The sequence below is a fragment of the Notamacropus eugenii genome, chromosome 2, assembly GCF_028372415.1.
Source record: "Notamacropus eugenii isolate mMacEug1 chromosome 2, mMacEug1.pri_v2, whole genome shotgun sequence".
Taxonomy (NCBI): domain Eukaryota; kingdom Metazoa; phylum Chordata; class Mammalia; order Diprotodontia; family Macropodidae; genus Notamacropus; species Notamacropus eugenii.
In genome coordinates, this window is record NC_092873.1 from 187,334,969 (window position 1) to 187,350,303 (window position 15,335).

The following is a 15,335-nucleotide window of genomic DNA, read 5'->3' on the forward strand; positions in this document are numbered from 1 at the left end:
AACAATACTGTAAGATGAAAGTTTAGACAGAGAGCACTCTAGTCAATCTACCCATTATAGAGAGTTTACCAGTACAGGATATTGCTGAAATGAAAGTCAAGAATGGGAACTGGTTCTTCAAAAGGGGCCTCAAATAATTCTTTGAACATAGTATAGGGACATGTGCAGGAAGCAAGAGGGGAGAAGGAAAAGAGAGAGAAGAGGGAGAATGACAGGGAGAGGTGATCCTGTATCCATCCTAGACTGTAAACATCTAGAGAGAGCAATTATAATCCTCCTAGGATGACACAACTAGGGAAGGACAGATGAAGTTTTTCTCCAGGGTGCTGAAGAAACTGCAGAATTTTGCAACATATTAGAAAAAAGAATTAACTAAAACTGGAAGCTACCATATAGTCTATTTTTTCATGGTCCCTACCCAAAGGGAGCATGATTTCTTAGTTTATAGGCATGATTTTGTACTACTTGCCCTAAGATGAGTCTTCCTGACTCCAGGCCTGGCACTCTATCCATTGCACTACATAGCTGCCCTGTTATTAAAAAAAAAAAAAAGATAAAAAAAGAAAAGAAAATTGTTGTTCAGTTGCATCTGATTCCATTTTAAGTTTTCTTGGCAAAGATACTGGGATGGTTTGCCATTTCCTTCTCTGGTGCATTAAGGGAAACAGATGCTAAGTGACTTGCCCAGCATCACATAGCTAGTAAGTATCTGAGGCTAGACTTGAACTTAGTTCTTCCTGACTCAAGGCCCAGTACTCCATCTACTGAGCCACTAAACTACCTCAGGTGAAAGCTTACACATCTATAACCATTTGAAAGAACCAGAGGTTGACTCAACAAACAGAACACAGGTTTAGATGTCTTAAGAAAAATGGTGGTGAGGTGCCACATTGCTAACTTAGAGTCAGGAAGATATGAGTTCAAATACTTGCTTTAAATATTTACTAGCTGGGGGACCTTGAGCAATTCACTTAATCTCGGTCTCAGTTTATTCTTCCAAAATGAGGATAATAATACCCAACTCCCAGGGGTGTTATGAGGATCAAATAAGATAGTATTTGTGTAGTGCTTTGCAAATCTTAGAGAGCTATATAAATACTAGTTATTACTGTTGTTATTATTTTTCACTGTTAGACATGTGCAGCAAATACTGCCAGACCCCCATGGCAGAAGACAAAATGAAAGCCACCTTTATGCGAAGAAGTTTTCTGGCAAGGTGGGCATATGCCTCAAGGAAGCCAGAAAGCATCCACCAGTTTTTAATGGCTTATGAAGAATACAGCTAACATGTATGATGAATTAATGAAGACAAGTGAACAAAACTGAAACAATCTATAACAGAAATATTTCAAAAATGATCAACTTTGAAAGATCAACACAATGATCAAATCAGGATTCCAAGAGACAAATGATAAAGAATGCCCTCTACCTCCTGAATACACAAAATGAGACAATATTGAAATTTGTCCTGTTAGACCATTCATATTTGGTAAGAGGATTTTATGTCATTCTCCTATTGGGAGGTAGGAAGGAGAGAAATAAATGCTTTTTAATTGAAAAAAGTTATTTAAAAAAAAGAATGGGATTGATCACATAAATTACCCGGAATTTCCTTGTCTTTGAAAAGACATTTGCAAAAAACAAATCAGAAGAAGATCTGAAAGAGCCCATTGATAGCAATTTCTTTTTAACTTAGTTTATAAAATCATAGATCTCAAGTTGGAAGGAATCTCAGAGGCAATCTAGTCCAGCCCCCACATTTTCAGGATGGTAGTGAACATCAGAGGCAAGATTTGAATCCAGATTCTATGTCTCCAGAGGTTAAGTTCTTTCTACTGTATCATACTGCCTCCTTGTTTTAGGTACCTGGGACACTGAGGGTTTAAATATCTTGCCTATGATCATACACCTAATACCAACCAGACAGAGGAACTGACTCTAGATCCACTTGATCCCAAAGTTGACTCAATGCCTATTATGTACCATTACCTTTCTCTAAGTCCATATGATAAGTCTGTCTTACTTTACAATTTTTCATCCCTGAAGGGTCACCAGTAAACAAAAATATGAAGTTAATAAGATGTCATCATGGCCACAGCCTTCCTTTTCTGTATTCTTTCTTCATTTGCAGTTTTTCTCTCCTTTTATCTAACCCTTTCAGGAAATATTATTTCCAACAAACAAATACTCCTCTTTTGAAGAAAACAATTTGAAAAACTCATGTTAAGCTACTGACAAAAGGACTCACTATACCATAAAAACTGCTGGGAAAACTGGTAGAAATTGGTAGAAAATCTGTTTAGTATAGCATCTAGCACCACATGCCATTAAATTAACTTCCAAGTGACTACGTGACCTAAATATACAGTATTCCCCTATTAGTTATATTTCTTTTATACTTCTTTAGTTTTATAAATTGTGAATAATACAATTTTAAATTTTGTTTTCTGGAAGATACTTCCTCAGACTAATGAATTAGTAGAGGAGATTCCCCCTTGCTTGGGCACCTCAGTGACCTGATTTATATGGATTAGACTTATTTTGTGGAGTCACATCAAAACTGTGATCCATGCATCAAAATCTCATTCTCTGAGTGACCTTAGAGCTAAGACTACTGACAAAATTGTTTCAGTCACTGAGCAGCAGCTGAAGAAAGTTTTTACAAAGTTCAAAAATCAGTTAGGACAACATATAGCACAAGATGGTGGTTATGGTGAATTTTAACAAGAAACATTAACATCTGCGAATTGAAATAACTTTTGAAAGTGATTTTTTAAATGTAGTATTTAGATCTCTACAAAAAATGCACTCAGACTTTTGGGACACTGTACAGCCAGTCACAGCCTTTTTTTTTTTCATTTTGTCTTCCTTTTTTTCTTAAAGAGGACATACCTTTCACAATTATGACTAGGAGAATAATTATTAACCAACAGAAGCATGGAGTTTATCTTAAAAGAGAAGACAGACAACTTTGACTAACAAAAGTTAAAAAGGTTTTGCACAAATAAAACCAATACAACTCTGTATCAAACAGCTTTCATAAAACTCTAGTCTCTAAGATATATAAAGAATTAACACAAGCATAAAAGGTCAAGAGCCAGTAGAAAAGTATCCAAAAGATAGTTTTGCAAACCATGAACTATTTGAAAGAGTGATCCAATTCACTAGTAAAGAAATGCAAATTAAATCAACTCTGACATTTTACCTCACATTCATCACATCATAAATGACAAATATTGAAGGAGCTATGGGCAGATAGACACACACAAATACACTGCTAGTGAAGCTGTGGATTGGAAAACAATTTGGAATTAAGGAAAATGGCTAGACTGTTCATTCACTTTGACCCACCCCCAACAACAAAATAGTCATAGCATCACTTTCTGTAATAGCAAAAAACAAAACAAAAAAGAAGCTGGAAACAAAAGAGAGGTCTATTAATTGGAGAATGGCTAAACAAACATAAATATAATGGAATAATATTAAACTATGAAGAATGATGAATATGAGTAATTTAGAGAAATGTGGAAAGACATATACTAACTTCAAAATGAAGAAGTCAAAAACAAGGGAACGACATACTCAGTAACTACAATAATGTAAATGAAAGTAACACTAAAATTAAGCCGAATTTGATCATTATAATGGCCAATTATATAATTATATGTAGTTTTAAATGATCAGTCTTATAGAGAAGAAATGAGGAAGCATCTTCTTTCTCTCAAGATAAAAAAGTGGGAGACTACAGGTACAGAAAGTTACATACACAGTCAGAAGTGTTCACTGCATCAGTAGGATTCACTTAACTGTGTTTGTTTCACAGGAAGTATAATTCTGGCGTTTGGGAGAGGAGGAGGGCAATGTAGTATATTTGGAAAAGACTATGATATTAATGCAAAAGGCATCAATAATTTTTGTTTGCAGAAGGAAAGCTACTCACACTAAGTTCTTGGGGACTTGTATTTATGTAGTACTAGACCTATTTTCAGGTTTTAAAAGATCAATACAAATTAATTCCTGATAACAGAATTTTCAGCATTTATGGGGGAGATACTTGAGTAGGGTCTTCCTAGATAATATTACATTATATGTTCATGAGATAATAATTAAGAGCCTAAAGGGAACTTAGAAGCCATCTGTTCCAAATCCCTCATCTTACACATAATGAAACTCAGGTTAAGTGACTTGGTTAGGGTCTTACTGGTAGAAAGGCAAGATTTGAATCTAGTCCTATGACTCCAAAGGGACAGTTCTTTCCACTATACCATGTAGTTTCTCAAGCCCTATCATCATTCACTTTTTTAAATCTTTGCTTCTCGCTAACATCTAGCATAGAGCAGACATTAAATAGATGCATGCATTCATGCACGAAGGAATGAATGAGTGACTGACTGAATTGGGTCACTTTATATTTACATTTGATCCCTTTCCTAGACTTGATTTTCATATGAAATATATCATGGTTAGAGTACATCCAGCTTCAGGACTGGTGGCAGGGAGATGGGTTTGTAAAAAGAGACGGTACTAGGAAATTAAAAACATGAATGTACATAAGATGACATTGATATTTTAATGATGAACCTTCTTAGTATTGGTTCAAAACAAGTCTAACGACAAAGAAGCAAACCAGGGCTTTCTTTCCATCCTCTCGCCTACCTCCCTTCCCCCATTAACGCATTCAGCAGGGCCATCCGGTGTCCATTGAAAACCCAAAACAAAATGTTACAAACCTCAGGACCGCAAAACTCGACATTTCTGGTCATTATAGATTTCACTTGGCTGACAGAGATAACTAAACCGTCAGTCACACAGATCTCCCATGATGGCGTGGACCAATCAGTCGCACCCATTTGTGTGAAGTTCAGCGGACGTACCTGTGAGCGCCTGCGCTGCTGCTGCCGAGCTGGGGACGGCGGCTGCATCCTGGGGGATGGAGCTGACATCTGGCTCCGGTGTGCTTCTCGGAGGAGAGATTGCTAAAGGAGTCATTAGAACACGAGACTTCAGCTGCAAGATATAACCAATTTGGTGAATGAAAACCTAGAGGGTTTCATTTCCTTGTCTCCCTGAATACTTCCCTGTCTTTAATTAGCAAATTCTTGTGTGTATCTCCCTTCTTTCCTCCCCCCCCCCCCTCCCCGTTCCACAGTGTGTGAAGTACGACAGAGGGTCGCTGACAGATGCATCCCGAGGGCAGGCGTGGACCCGTGTGTGGAGTGGAGTTGTGTCAACAGTGATAGGATGGTCCAATGGAATCTGTAGCTCCCAAGACCACTTCAAGGGTCCAGACTATGATAGGTATGGTCCCCTTTTGTGTACATCCTTCAGAATCACAGAGTGTCAGAAATAGTCCACCCTTGACCTGAATTAGATCCCTCTCTACAGACAAGTATAATGGACATTAATATGGCATTTTAAGGCTTTCAAAGTACTTTCCATATGTTATCTCATCTGATCCTCACAACAACCCTATGAGGTACATGCTGTTATTATCTACACTTTTATAGATGTGGAAACTGACATTAGGAGAGGTTAACTGATATTCCCAGAGTTACACAGCTAGTAAGTATCTGAGGCAGGATTTGAACTCAGATCTTCTGGATTCCAGGTTCAGCCCTCTGTTCACTCGGTCATCTCCAGTTTTTTCTTTAAAGGCTTCCAAGGTGGGGGCACCCACTTAACTTCCACAGTACTTCTGGATAGCTTTTATTTTAGGAATTTTGTTCTCACATTAAGTCTAAATGTATGCAATTTCCACCCATCGCTGCTGCTGGTGTGGCCATTTAGGACAAATAGAATTCATCTAATTCCTCCCCACATGACAGTCCTTTGATCACTTAAAGACTGCATTCATGTTTCCCCTAAGTCTTTTATTCTCCAGCCTTTTAACCAATCCTCATGTGGAAAAACTTAAGGCTCTTCACCAAATTGGTAATCCCACTCTGGATGCCCTCTATCCTTCCAAAAATGTGGTGCACAGAAGTGAACCCATTTTTTCAGTTGTGGTCTGAGCAAGGCAGAGTAGTTATTTCTGAAAGCCATGCTTCTCTTCCATACAGACTAACATTATATTGGCTTCCTTGGTTGCTATAGCATACCATTGACTCACATTAATTAAACTCTTAGTTTGCTCAGTCTCTCAAATCTTTTTCAGATGAATTGATGTCTTATGCCTACTCCATCTTGTGCATATAAAGCTGATTTTTCAGACCTAAGTCTTGGTGCAGCTTTAAACTTTTACTAGCTTAAAACCACATTGACTTTCAGGACACTGTCTATAGAGACAATGAAGTGGTCCATTCAGCCCAGAGTTAGTAATCACTGAATTCAAATCCATTCTCAGGTACTTACTAGCTACGTAATCCTGAGCAAGTCACTTAGCCTCTGTCTGCCTCAGTTTCCTCAACTGTAAAATGGGGAAAACAATAGCACTCACTTCCCAGGGAGATGGTGAGGATCAAATGAGATATTTTTAAAGAGCTTAGCATGGTGCCTGGCACACAATAAGTCCATGTTCCCTTTCTTCCCATGAATTCCTATTAAATGTCATCTTATTAAGATAAGGCCCAATATTCTAGACTGTCAAGATCTTTTGGAATGTTAACTTTCATCCATGTCATTTGCAAACATTTCTTCTCTGTCCTTATCTAAGTCATTGGTTTTTTAAAATGTTAAACAAGAGAACCAGGCACAGGTCCATGTTCCACTCAAGAACTTCCAAACTGGCATATAGTTCTATAGTTCTAGTCATTCCAACAGTTCCAAGTCTGCCTAACTGAACTATTGTCTCTAGCCCCACAGATCACTTTTTTTTTCCACGGTAGGATGAGAAACTTGGTGAAATTCTTTGCTAAAATCTCAGTAAACAGCAGTTATAGCATTCCTCAAATCTGTCTGTCTAGAAACCCTGATAAAAAAAAGGGAAATAGAGTCAATCTAACATGACCTATTCTTGACCTTGGTCCTTTGGGATCACAGTTTCCTTTTCTGGATGGTCATTAACCGTTTCCTTAATAAGGCATTTTAGAATTTTTCAAAGAATCACAGTGAAAATCACTGACATTGTTTATAAACACCATCCTCTTTGCTCCCTTGAAGAATGGGAGAATATTTGCCTTTCTTCAATCCTGCAGTATCTTTCTCCCCCTCCATGCTGCTTCCAAGGTCACTGACAATGACTAAGCCAGTAATCATAACTGCCAATTTTTTCAGTGCCTGAGATTATATTATTTCTGGACCAGGTAATTTGAATTCATCAATTTTATTATCTCCTTATTTATCTGGAGGATAAATGAAGGAAGGTACACAATTCCAGATGCCTAAGGTTTCCTGTAACATTGACAAATATCTCAGTAATAGAAAGCAATGGACTAAGAGTTAAGACACCTTGGTTTTCATTCTGGTTCTAACACTTACTAACTCGGAAATTTTCTAAGTGACAAGCCACTTTACATTTCTGGGTACATTTACATTTCATCTCTAAAATGAAAAGTTTGATTAGATGGTCTTAAAGGTCCCATCAGGCTGGAGTAATCTATAGCAATCATCCAAACCTTGTAGTCACCAAGACCAATCAGGGTCCTGGCTTCATATAAATTAGTCTGCAAGTCCTCAATGATAGAGGAATGCTGTGGACCTTCAGTGCCACACTCTCCATATTCTTGGTGACTATCTCTATCTTTTTCCCAGCAGAAGAGGCCTGGTACAATCAAAAGAACACTGGCTTTTGAGTCAGAGGGTCTAGGTTCAAATCCCACTTTTGACAACTATTATATCACTCCAGGCAATTTACTTAACTTCTCTGTGCCTCAGTTTACTCACCTGTAAAATGAGAGGATTGAACTAGAGAGTCTCTGAGGTCCCATCTCACTCTATCATCCAACTGTGAAAATATATATAGTAACCAATTCCCAGAGGGAGAGACTTACTGTCCTGTGGCTATTTCTGGCAATCGAGGCTACTAGGATTAGCCATTTGTCATGACATAAGTATGTTCTGTGATAGGAAGAGGCCAGCCTCCATGTCTTGCTTGGAACCTTAAACATGGAACAGAAAATTTACAGTGCTAGGGGACTATTATTTAGGATGATTTATCAGCAAGCTCTGTGCACCAAGGTTAAAAGGATTGAAAATCTTCTCTTTTAGAGATTACTGTCTGTTAGTAATCTCTGAAGGCAGGGACTTTTTCATTCTTGTCTTTGCAACTCCAAACCCAGTACATAAGTAGGTGCTTAACAAAAGCTCATCCGACTTAAAGGTTTGTAGAATCTCAGTCATGCTGATCTTTTACCCTCCACATAATACAATTACCTTGAGGTCAAACCAATCTTTATTGGGCCTTTTATCTCAGGTGTTAAAAAAGAAACAAAATTGATGATTAAGAATTGGCATTACTTTGTGGTACATGATGTAATGGAACTTTTTTCAACACTGTAATGACTGTGCTGTAAGAAATGATGAATACAAGGTAACATGGGGAGATTTATATAAATTGTTGCAGAGTAAAGTAAGTACATCCAGGAAAATAATATACACAATGACTGCAACAACATAAATGGAATAAAGATCCATAAAACAAAAGAAACTGAATATTGAAAATTATAATGAACAGTCTTATAAAGGCCTCTCCCCATCTTCTTTGCCAAAGTCTCCATACTATGAGTGTGGAGTTTAAATGTGATGTTAGACTTTTTAGTATGTTAATTAGTTTTGCTGCATTGTTTTTTTTCCCTTTCTTCTTCTATGTTATAAGCATTATGTAGGTGATGTGATAACAAAAGATAGCCATAAAATTTATTTGACTAAAGAATTACAATTACTACCATTAGCTATACATTCATGTGGCTGTGTCTAATAAGAATGCTTTTGAAAGATTCAAAGCATTAAGAGTAAGAATTCGCTACTAATAGGTTTTCCATCATACTAACAGTTGGGCATTCAAACAAAATTAAAGGCCATAAAAATAGAGTAAAGTACTTTTAAATAATTCCCCAAATAATGAAAACGAGATTGTAGTCATGAACAAATGAGTGAACCCTAAGGGCTTTGTGGACTGGTCATAGAGACTTGGGCATTGTCTGCTTGTTCATTTGTTAAATGTCTCAGTCTGCCGCAGTGCCACCCAGGCTCAGTGAGAGTGAACCAACTTTCCACTTGGATGGCCTTTCAGTGAGTAAAATTACTCCCTGCATGTATCAGGCTGCTCAGCTGGTGGAGGCCATGTAATGAATGAGGAGGGATAGGCAATGAGGGCCCTCTTGCTAAAAATGTTACCTCTGATTCTCCCCTTGGAGAAGGGATGTGATTTGGAAACCCCAGGACCGAAAGTTGATGCCTCTCCAACTTGTAAAATGATGAGCTCCAAGTTCTGCCCCAATCTGTTCAAGCTGTTCTCCTGGCAGGTGATTTTTCTTTGTTTTTAATGGACAAACTCAAATAGGCTGCAGCCGAACAAACGGCCTGGAATGAAGAGGAAGGAGGGGAGGAGGGGAGTCTTTCTTGGCAGTCATACCCACTTGAAGAAGATTCACTGCCCAGGATGCCTTGCCCTGACATACAGTAGCTAATCAATTTGCAATCTAGGGAGCACACTCAAAGCCAACAATCCTGTACAGACACTGGTGAAGTTGGCACCTCAATCTGAAATGCAAAACCTTAATCAAATGCATCCAACACGATATGTGTAAAGGGCGTTGCTGCCAATGGCTGCCAGAGGAGCCTGCGCTTTGCCTTGTTAATAGTATCATGGTGAGAATGGAACAGAAGGAGAAAGTGTCCATCTCTGCCAGCTGGAAATGCAACCAAAGAGGGCGGAACCCTCTGGCCAGCTCATCTCTTCTTTGCATTAAGAGACCCAACATTTAACTTTTATTCGAGTTCCATCAGTGCTGTACTTCCTTGATGACTTTTAGTTCAAGTCAAACAAAATAAACCCCACATTTATTAAGCACCTATAATGTATAATATTCCACCACCCGGGAAGGAGGGGGTCATTATGCTTTAGGAGTCAAGAACATAGAGAGGGGGAAAAAATGACATGGTCTTGCCCTCCAGGAGCTTATAATTTAATGGTTATAATAAAAACTGCTAGTACTTATAAACTGTCTAACGGTTTATAAAATATATTATATAAGCTATTTCATTGCACTCTTGTAACAACCCTATAAGGTAGATGCTTTCATTATCCAAATGTATAAATGAGGAAAGCGAGCCTAAGAGAGATTAGTTATTTTTCCCAGGCTCAGTAAGTTGATAAGTATTTGAGGCAGGATTTGAATTCAGTGCTTCCTGCCTCCAAGTCTAGCACTCTGTCCACGGTGCCACCCAGCTGTCTAATGATTATTCTAGGGAGGAAATCACCATTTTGAGGGTAGATAAGACCAAAAAAGAAGCCCAACTACTATGTCAAGTATAATATGCTTATGTAAAATTATATACATCATATATAATTATGTATACGTTATATATTGCAAAATATATAATTGCTTAGAAGCAATCTGGAGTAGTATGAGAGATTTTGAGGAGGAAGGATCACTCACTTGAAACTGGAGGAGAGGAGGAAAGTTGAGTGTGAATAACATGACAGGATTCCATTGTGAACTAAAACCCCAAGCCAGAGACCAATCTAAAAGCAAATAATTATTTACTAAAATCCTGCGTAAATTGTTTCCTCTTGAGGAAGACTGAATGCCTTGTACAAGTGAATGAATTTGTCCCAAGTTACCTTGTTTATGGAAATGACCTTTCAAGTTTTCAAAGTTTCTTAAATCAACTGCAAACCAACATGATAGTCAAAAGAGCCATTTGGTTTGATTGGTATACATCACTATACAAAAACCAATGAAACAACAAACAAAAAACCCACAAACTGAAGTGAAATCCCAAATCGTGAGGAAGGGCCAAACTAGAAGGTGATGGGCAACAGAGGAGTTACAAGGGAGCAGGGATAAATGACCCCATAATTCAATCATTGGGTTTTGCTGGAAATATATAGCTTTGTCATTATCAGAAATGCTGATTGTCTAAAGGACAGTGTTAGGATGAGTAAATGGCATTTATGAAATAATACTTTGCATGAATTATCTCAAACATAGGAGGGGGATAGAATATGTACGCAGGAAGTGAAAATAAGGAAGAATTCAACAGAGTGAATGTTTTTAAACCCCTAAAGTAAAAGGGCATCATTTAATATGAGTTTTGGTGCATGCGTGTACACACATATACACAAGCACTAGCACACATACCCCAAAACTTCTAGATGCCTTGGTTTGATTTTCTTTAGAAAACAAACAAACTGCACTAAATGAAACTAGCAAATGTCCCAGCTTCACCTACCCTACTGCACAGGGCTGTTAGTAGTGAATTTCTAGTTTTCCTATTTCATTCTAAAAGAATAAAGTCTAGATGGAGTGTTTAAAGTTCATGGAGTATTGAGGGTTCTTTTTGTGAATAAACAATGGTAGAGATAGTGCCAGAATTCATCTCTATCAATCTGCATATCTTTATATACCACCATTTCCACCTCTCCTTAGCTCCACATTTTCCTATCTTTACTTCAGTCTCTTATCTCTATCTCTGTGTATCTATGCCTGTTCTTTGCATTTCTGTATTTTTCTGAAGTAGACGTAATTTGGTCCATCACCATGATTTTATTAGTGCTCTGGAACTCTTCATTTGGAAAAATCCTCTACTAAAGAGTTGTCTAGAGCATTAATGTGGCAGCTGTGTGAATGGAGAGAAGGGGATGTATATAAGACATGCTGTGAATGTATAAATGATAAGATTTAGCAATAGATGGGAGTGACTGAGCATGAGAAGTCAATGATGACTCTAAGATGGTAAACTTGAATTACTGGAATAATGGTATTTGTGCTTGGTGTTCAGTCATTTTTTGGTTATGTCTGACTCTTATGACCTCATTTGGGATTTTCTTGGCAAAGCTATTGGACGGGTTTGCCATTTTCTTCTCCAGTTCATTTTACAGAAGGCAAACAGGGTGAAGTGTCTTGGCCATTATAACACAGCTAGGAAGTGTCTGAGGTCAGATTTGAACTCAGGAAGATGAGTCTTCCTGACTCCAGGACTGGAATTCATTATTCCACCCAGTTGCCTCTCCATTTAATTACATGATGGTAAAGTTGTGTTCTGTATCATTTATTTGTATGCGTGATATTTGCGTGTATACGCATACACTGCAGAAATCATACTAATAAATCTAACATTTGTTGAGTAAAATAGCATGACATTGATATTCATCTTAGTATGGAAGGGACAGTGGTATGTACTACGCACACATACATGTTATACGTAGAAGGTAAAAACAAAATGCCCAAAATTCAATGGTGGCAATTTAACTCTTAACTCCCACAAATACAACTTTGCAAATCTCTCTTGCCACTTAGTTAAGCCTTAGATGTCCTTACTATGCATTTTGGATGCAGTATCCTTTGAAAGAGCCCCAAGCATGGAAAAGCATGTCTGAGAAATAGCTGGAGCACTGATAAATTTTATCAACTTTGTGACATTTAAGCAAATTTCCAAAACAAAATAGTTAGGCACTCTTTGTGGCTAATTTATTGAGTCTTTTTATATCAAGGACATGAGTTCTATCTTTAAGCCTCAAAACATGGTTGCTATAATACATCAACAATGAATATTTAGAATGGGATAGAAAGAGACATACTTAACATTATAGCACTAAAAAAATTCTTTTGAAATAGTCTAGTTGTCTGGGATAAAAGCATGTTGGGAAACTGAATTTACCATTATTCCATATCAGAAATAGTCATGCATTATGGTATTATAATAATAAATCAAATATTTAATGTTGGAGATAGTATGGTATTGACACGTATTGTGGTATGGAGGTGACACTGGCTTTAAAAAGCTCTGCTAGTGAGTTTGAAGTTCTGACTGACCTTAGCCAGCTGGAAAGGTTGTCTGTTGCCTGAGGATGACCCTGAGTTTGGGGAGGCTCATGATCACCAGGTGAATTTCTTTTGTTACAGCACCTAATAAAAACCATCTATTAAAATGTGGAGGTGCCTTGGAGGTGGTCATGAGATGTTAGTAGTAGCTTCAGGAGTTCTCAGCTCAGAGACGGTAAGGGGATAGGACAACTGGTCAGAAAGATATTACAGGGCACCCTTTGCTGGGCTTGGGTATAGCTGGCACTGATTGGCAATCTTCTTGCCCATATGAAGTTCTGGGTTGCAATTCCAAAGTGAAGAGGAACATTTGTGGTCAGTCAAAAGGGAGCAGGGGCCCTGATCATAGTTCCAAGGCAGAAAGGAATGTTAGCACTTGTGCCTGCAGGAAAGTAGGGGACTAGTTCACAATTCCAGGGACAAGATGAGCACTAGCACATGCAATTGTAGGGGAGCAGGGGACCTATCAGGGTAAAGACCAGAACCCAGGTCAGAAGATCAGAAGACCTTTGCCTGGATCACACTACTTTAGAAGCATCAAAAACTTGCAGGCCCCCAAAACTGAGTCTAAATACAGCATCACAAGAAAACCTGAAGCTTGGAACAGTACCTTTCCACCTTCAAGAAACCAGAACTCAACCTTAACATAAAGTTCAAAGGTAAAAAATAGGATGGAAAAATGAACAAATGACAAAAAAAAAAAAAAAGAACTTGACCATAAAAAATTACTACAGTGGCAGAGAAGACCAAGACATAAACTCAGAAGAAGACAATAATGTAAAAACAGCTAAAAGCAAAGCCTCAAAGAAAAATGTTAAGTGGACACAAGCCCAATAATAATACCCAAAAGAGTTAAAGAAAGAGAGGATTGGTAGAGGAAAAACTGGGAAAAGAAATGAGAATGATGCAATAACATTATGAAAAGAGAATTAACAGTTGGGTAAAAAATTCACACAAAAAATAATGAATAAAATAACACTTCAAAAAACAGAATTGACCTAACAGTAAAAGAGGCATAGAAATTCACTGAAGAAAAGATTCTTTAAAAAGCAGAATAGGCCAAATGGAAAAAGAGGTACAAATGCTAACTGAGGAAAATAATTCCTTTAAAATTAGAATTGGGCAAGTGGAAGCTAATGACTCCATGAAACAATATTTAAAAAGTCAAAAGGATGAAAAATATAGAAGGAAATGTGAAGTATTTCATTGGAAATATAACTGACCAGGAAAGTAGATTGAGAAGAGATAATATTAAAAATTATCAGACAACTGAAATCCATGATCAGAAGAAAGAAAAGCCTAAACATCATATTTCAAAGAAAAATAAAGGAAAACTACCCTGATATTTTAAATCCAGAGAGTAAACTGGAAACAGAAAGAATTTACTGATCAACCCCTGAAAGCAATCCCAAAATTAAAACCCCCCTGGAATATCATCGTCAAATTTCAGAGCTCCCAGGACAAAGAGGTATATTGCAAGCATCTGGGGGGGGGGGGGGGAGGGGAGGAGAATTCAGTTATCATGGAGCCACATTTAAAGGAGTGGAGAGCTTTAGAATATGATCTCCTGGAAGGCAAAGGAACTAGGCTTACAACCATAAATGACCTACCCAGAAAAACTGAATATAATCCTTGGGGGAAAGGGGTGGATATTTAATGAAATAGAAGACTTTTAAGTATTCCTGGTGGGGAAAAAAAGCACAAAAGAAAATTTGACAAACACAAGACTCAAGAGAAGCACGAAAAGGTAAACATGAAAAAGTAATCATAAAGGACCCAACAAAATTAAACTGTTTACATTTGTATATGAGGAAATGATCCATGCACTCCTAAGAACTTTATCATTTTTGGGACAGTGAGAAGACAGCTACGTAGACAGAAGGGCAGGTGGCACAGTGGATAGAGTATTGGACCTAGAGTCAAGCAAACTCATCTTCCTGAGTTTAAATCTGGCCTTAGATATTTACTAGCTATGTGACCCTGGGCAAGTCACTTAACCCTGCTTGCCTCAGTTTCCTCATCTGTGAAATGAACTAGAGAAGGAAATGACCAACCACTCTAGTATTTTTGCTAAGAAAACCACAAATGGGGTCACAAAGAGTTGAACACAACTGGAAAATGACTGAACTGCAACAACACATAGACACAGGGCATGGGTGTGAGTCAATCACGTTGGAATGATCTCAAAAAATATAAGGGGGTGAGAAAGAGGGATGCATTCGGAGAAGGGCCAAGAGGAACAGGGCAGAACGGGAAAATTTTTCTCACATGAAACTGGCATGTAAGAAAGAGTTTTTACAATAGAAGGGGAAATGGGGGGAGGGATGGTGGGGAATGCTTGAACCTCACTCTCATCAGAATTATTTCAAAGAGGGAAGAACAAATATATACATTTAGTTGGATATAGAC

At 37.8% G+C, this 15,335-nt stretch overlaps 1 protein-coding gene across 1 annotated transcript in view; it reads right to left on the reverse strand.

Moving 5' to 3' along the window:
* SCML4 (Scm polycomb group protein like 4) overlaps nucleotides 1-15,335 on the reverse strand; it is a 172,795-nt gene that overhangs the window by 63,605 nt on the left and 93,855 nt on the right. The window contains exon 3 of the mRNA XM_072642986.1: nucleotides 4,875-5,007. Within this exon, the coding sequence (XP_072499087.1) occupies nucleotides 4,875-5,007 (133 nt within the window). The remainder of the gene's footprint in view (nucleotides 1-4,874; nucleotides 5,008-15,335) is intronic.